Genomic DNA, 5780 nt, shown 5'->3' with positions numbered 1-5780 from the left:
CCCATTTTGATAGTATAAAAGAATTTATGCCCCACACTTTTAATCAATAATAAAACTGCAGTCACCATGATCGCTTGCTTATTTTTAACTCAGTTTGGTCATCTACACCCTACCATGCACCGTGCCTCAACCAAAGTCATAATTTTAGGATCACTTCTCTAGTAGGAATGAAAACAGCATCATAACCCCAAAAATGTACTTTCCTTTAAAATCGTACAATTACAGATTAATTACATATACAATGAGCTGATGAGCTATAGTGTTACTGGCACTTCAATACAGTATGCACTCAAACACTGCCACAGTATCATGCAATGGTGCCACTGTGTGGAAGCAAGCTGCACACACAAAACCTGCACTGATTTATCTTTAAAGTGACTTACATGTGGAAAAAAAAAACTCTCACTGTAATAAAAAATAATCAGTGGAAGTGTAGTTTCTTAAAAATTATTAAATAAATAAAAATATATATGTAATCTGCATAAACATATGTTTGAATAATGAAAATCATGTTATAATATCAAATACCATATCATAGAAAACATGTTATTGAGCCCAATGTTTGTAGTTTGCTTGTAATCCGTGCTTACAAGCTTTTTTCTTGTAGGTAGGTTAACGCTGTTTGTTTTTACTCTCTCTCCTCAATTATGCTAGCACATTCTTTTCACAAGCTGTTCACTACTCTTTAACCTGCTTTTAACTGCTTTAACAGCAATCTCTTTATGATAGGTAAAGATAACCTGCCGCTCACTGCAGCATCATAAAAAGATATGACACAATATATATCAACCCAAGGCAAGCTGTTATTTTGTGGCATTTTCTGACCTGTAGGACATTAACTGCATTTGTTGAAGGAATGGGAAAGACTACACAAGTGTAGATTTGGCTACTTAAAAAAATATTTGAGAATATATATATATATATTTCATTGTTAATTATTTATAATTGACCAATTATCCTCTTGTGGACTTTTACCCTCCAGCAAAACAGCATGGCAAATCAAAACCCAGCCCGTGTGGTGCTCATGTTGGTTGGATTGTGTACCTTTTTAGCATCCATCACGTTCAACTCGCTTTCAGGATTTGGTTTCAGATCAGGTAAATATTTCCAGAAGAATTCATTCATGTAAAAAGAACTCACTTATAGTACTGGGAAAATAACAAACTGCTTACAACAGTGCAATGCTTATCTCCCTACAGTTGTATTCAAGCAGAGCATAGAGGATGTGACACTTAAGTATACAACACAGATAACTCCTGCTCAGTGGACTTTTTTTGTGTGGGATTTCACATACTTTTGGGTTTTGGCCATGTATATATACTTTTTACTTGCACTCTGCAGAAGGTATGTCCCATTTGTTGTATTTACACATACAATTCACATGAGACTGCAATGTTTGGCAACTGCATCACACTCCAGAAATGATTCGATTTTTGTATTCTTTTATCTCATATATGAGAAATTGCATGTGGAAAATCATCCCACCTGGTCCAGAGGCAATTTAGACGGCCTCCGTGCAGTCATTTTCTCTTTAGATATTGCAGATTGTTCTCACGCTGTATTATGAGTCTGATTGTTTCCCCACAGGCACTCTTTCTGCACTCTTTCTCCCTATCTAACAATATTATCCATGCTCCCCACAGGAATGCTTATGACTGGATGTACACCATGCCAGCAGTGCTACCCCATGGCTTTCATGTCTCTATTATAATCAGCCTTTGTTTGAACATTACATGGCTGTTTCTTTATGACAGAGAGTAAGTGAACGAGCACAGTTATCCAATTCTCTAAACAAGATAATCAGCTGTATCATTTACTGTCATTTGGGCCAGTTTAAATGTCTGTTTTCTGTGTGTCTGTGTGTCTGTGTTTGTGTGTATAGATTGTTGCTGCCAACACTGATAACCTCAGTATTGATGATGCTCACCGATTACATTACCCTATTTTTCTCCTGTCATGGTCTGAAGATCTATGGAGCCTGGTTGAACAAATACCACATCACAGACCTCTGGCTCTTCAGAATCCTGGTAAAACTATATATACAGTCCAGTGAAAAGCCAAGGGCAGCCTTACTACTCCCACTGGAATTAAGAGGGTTAAGTGGCAGCCAGGTGTTGCTAATGAAATGCATTTGATTAATATTAATCGATCATCACTTTTGGTTGTTTGTTTGTCTGAAAGCATTTAGGTGTGTATTGATGCCAAAAGGCCAAAGAAAAACCCAAAAACAAGAGCTACAACTCAAAAATTACAGGCCTCAGTTAGCATGTTAAAAAATTTTATTTACTGTTCAAATTCATGGCAGCCACTTCTCAATAGTCCAGCCCAGGTCCAAACCTCAAGCTGTTTGAAATGCTGTGATGAGACATGAAGAGAGCTGTGCACAAATACCTACAAGCCCCAATTAACTGAAACAACACTATAAAGTTTAGTTGGCCAAAATTCCTCTACAACCATAATAGAGACTGAAAAAGTCAAACAGAACTTTTTTTTTCAACTTGCAGCTAAAGGTGGTCTTACAAGCTTGTGAATCATGGGGTGTACTTAGCTTTTTACACACTGCTACTATATTTTGGCCTAATTTTGTTAAATAAATAATGACACAGTGCAAAATGTCACCTGTCATTGTTTATCTAAAGAAAAAAGATACCTATAAAAAGCTATTTTTATATGGTGGTACTCACTGCCATTCAGTATTCACCTGAGCTCGTAACATAATCCAGGATGGAAGTAGGATTTAAAAGCAGTAGTAAATTCCAGAAAGTTCTTCATATAAAGGGCTAAAAACAGTCCAAGGTAGTCTATGTCAGAGTAAAGGTAAAGACAGCACTTAAGACTGTAACACCTGTACGCGTTTTATAAATGTATCAGTAGCTTTCCATTCACAGTCACTCATCCATAAAATCTGCTGGCTGTGCCAACACCATATTCATAAATCCTCATAAATAAGTCCTGGCTGTGTGGTGTCTGCGCAAAAGGCAACAGCGGTGTGACATTTGATGATTAAAGTCAGCCGAAAACAAACAAACAAAACATAAATCTGCTTCCTTTCTTGTGTTTATCTGTGAACATATTAAAAGTGTCACATGTGAGAAACTTCTAGAGTCTTACGAGCGCTTCAGGATCAACCACTGAAGCAGGTCACAACTTCCAAACTGGCTGCTTGTAATTCTGAAATGATGAGTCCATCATTAAAAAAAAAAAGACTGACAACAAATTTGATAATAAAGTAGTATTCATCAAGTAAAAGAAAATCCATACACACCTGGTTCAACCCATATGGAAAAGATATATATAAATCTTATAAAGTTCGTATCTGTCTTGTGTGAAACTTATATAAAAAGCATACAAGAGTGAAAACAGATATAAGATCCCTTGAAAAATTATATAAATGAAACTTGTATGTTTTGGATACTAAAATAATATATGAAAGTAATGAGAAAGCAGCCACTTTCATGAGTAAATCATATAAGCCTGATATGATTCACTATATGAAGTAGGCCACATCTTATGCAAGTTTTTTTAGAAGGTTTTACTATTTCTTTTCCATATGGGAATACAGCAATGGTGATATTGCATTACTTTCTGGATTTAGACGCAGGCTGCTATGGATAATTCTATTGTGCATTAACATGCATTGGCTTTGGTGAGCAATATAATACTTACTTACTTCATTATATTGTACAAGGTTCAAAATGGAGTGGCAGTGTGTGCAACATGGGGGACCCTCTCTGCCTTGCTGAACCTGACGATATATTTGCAGTATCAGGCAGAAACAGCGAGATGTGACTGTTCAATGCTAGCACTGACTCTGCTTCTGATGGAGCTGCTGGTCTGGTGAGTGTGCTTCCTCGCTGTGTTCTGTAATTTCACCAGTGGTGTTTCTGGCATGAGCAGAGGGCACCAGAGGACAATCCTTTGTTTCTGTCCTCCTTTGCGTTCAGGTTTCTGTTAGAGAACTTCTACTTGGATAAGCACGTGCGTTATGTTGTGACATGCTACCCTGTGGTAATCCTGTGGTTAACAGGCACCCTGAACAACTCAGAATCTCAGGGATGTTTCATTTACGTCTTTGCAGGTAAAGTTTGCACTGAGGTGAAATTAGCATTCTTGATTTTTGAAGAAGAAGAAAGCTTTTTTCTGCACACTGTTAATTATTTATATTAAAATATTTGATCTCCTCTTCTCTTCTCAGCTGTGATCCTGAGTGCTTCCTGTATCATGTTTGTGATTCGTATTGCTCTTGTCACATGGAGGCATCACAAAGTTCCACTTTACAAAGACAGCGAACCGACTATGTCACCGGTTGAAATAGCCTTGAGACAAAGAAAAATCTTTCTATGAATACTAGCTTGAATAGTTACAATGTAAGTTTTTGTTCAAGTGTTGTGTTGGTGTTTACATTTGTGCTCAATTTTTTTGCTGGAAAATGTCATTTGATATTTTTAAAAACTGAATTGTAAACAATTTTAGATTTAAAAATGTAGAACATGAATAAATAATTGGATTGTGCTGTTTTTTAATGATGAACGAAAATGGAAATAAATGAATATTAACAAGGAAGAGGGATAAGACTATCATGCCATAATTCACTTTATTTATTTGTCTTTTTTAATGAAATGAACATTTTCTTCTATTAAATTTTCTTGTTTTTAAGTATAAATAAAATGTATATACCAAAACATAAAATCTACACTAAAACCTTTAACTTATGTGTGTGTGTGCGTGTGCGTGTGTGCGTGTGTGTGTGAGAGAGCGAGATCCTTAGTAATCAATCAAATGTTTCAAGGATATAGTATTTTTGCCTATTACAAAGACTATATAAAAATAAACAAGTAATAATCATTTTGCATATAATTTCCTTATTTGTCCCACTGAACAAAAACCATGCTGGAGATGGAAAGAAATGCACTCAGCTGTGTTGCTGACATGTCCCCCAAAAAACAACAAATAATATACTTAAACAATCTTCATACTATCCATGTTCTTTCCTAACCTCAGGTCTATGGCTATACTTTTCTCCCAGTCTAACACAGCAGGCTAAAAGTGTCTCTGTACTTTAATAACTGCAGTGTGGTTAGAACAACCGGTAAAGGCAAAATTCAATATAGGGGAATTCTTTTATAGGAAGCTTGAAAACGCACGTTGCGCCACACAGGTTCATCCTGTTGTCGTCGTTAATATGTAAGTGTGCTACATATTCACAGTTTATGGGTGTTTTTTAGTTCAATGTTCAGGTGAAGTTATTGGGTCCATGACCTCACTGCCAACACGGTCCGTTATGTGTCATGGATAAATGTTTAGTGATCTTTATGTCTCTTTTTAAAAAAAATATGTGGGTCCATTCTGGATTCTATCACCTTTAGGTTTCATTTCCCTTCTGATAACCATCATGAGCTTAAGCTGTTAAAGCCTTGACTCTCCATGCTGGTCAAGGAGAGTCAAGGAAGCGCAGCTTAAAGTTTCTTGTAGAAATTCAACCTCTTTCAGCGAGAATTGAGGATCTAATAATGTTGCAATAAAGATGATTTAATTTCTTTTAAAAAAGCATCCACCCAAGCACTCTAACTTACTTACAGTTTTTTTAAATTAAATATCAGATACAAAGACTCAAACTGAATCTGATTTTTTAAAGGCTATTAACTCAGTCATTAATACTTATAACAAAATTCTATTTTACAGTCAGCACATTGCTCTTGTGTTTTATCCAAAACTGTACAGTTTATATTTGTCACCAAAAGGGGGCAGCATTCACTTATTTCACGTGAAATGGTAGATTA

At 36.0% G+C, this 5780-nt stretch overlaps 1 protein-coding gene across 1 annotated transcript; it reads left to right on the top strand.

Moving 5' to 3' along the window:
- The first annotated feature begins 991 nt into the window (after positions 1-991).
- LOC146625566 (uncharacterized) lies at positions 992-4344 on the top strand. The gene is made up of 7 exons (XM_085362294.1): positions 992-1097; positions 1200-1344; positions 1644-1757; positions 1883-2027; positions 3689-3837; positions 3945-4078; positions 4196-4344. The coding sequence occupies exons 1-7, from the start codon at positions 992-994 to the stop codon at positions 4342-4344; spliced, it is 942 nt and encodes a 313-aa protein (XP_085218420.1).
- Positions 4345-5780: the final 1436 nt, after the last annotated feature.

This window comes from Diplotaxodon limnothrissa, linkage group LG9, assembly GCF_057381915.1.
Source record: "Diplotaxodon limnothrissa isolate DT_005_m linkage group LG9, D_limnothrissa_male_GT1.1, whole genome shotgun sequence".
NCBI lineage: Eukaryota > Metazoa > Chordata > Actinopteri > Cichliformes > Cichlidae > Diplotaxodon > Diplotaxodon limnothrissa.
This window is presented reverse-complemented; position numbering and strand designations above follow the sequence as displayed.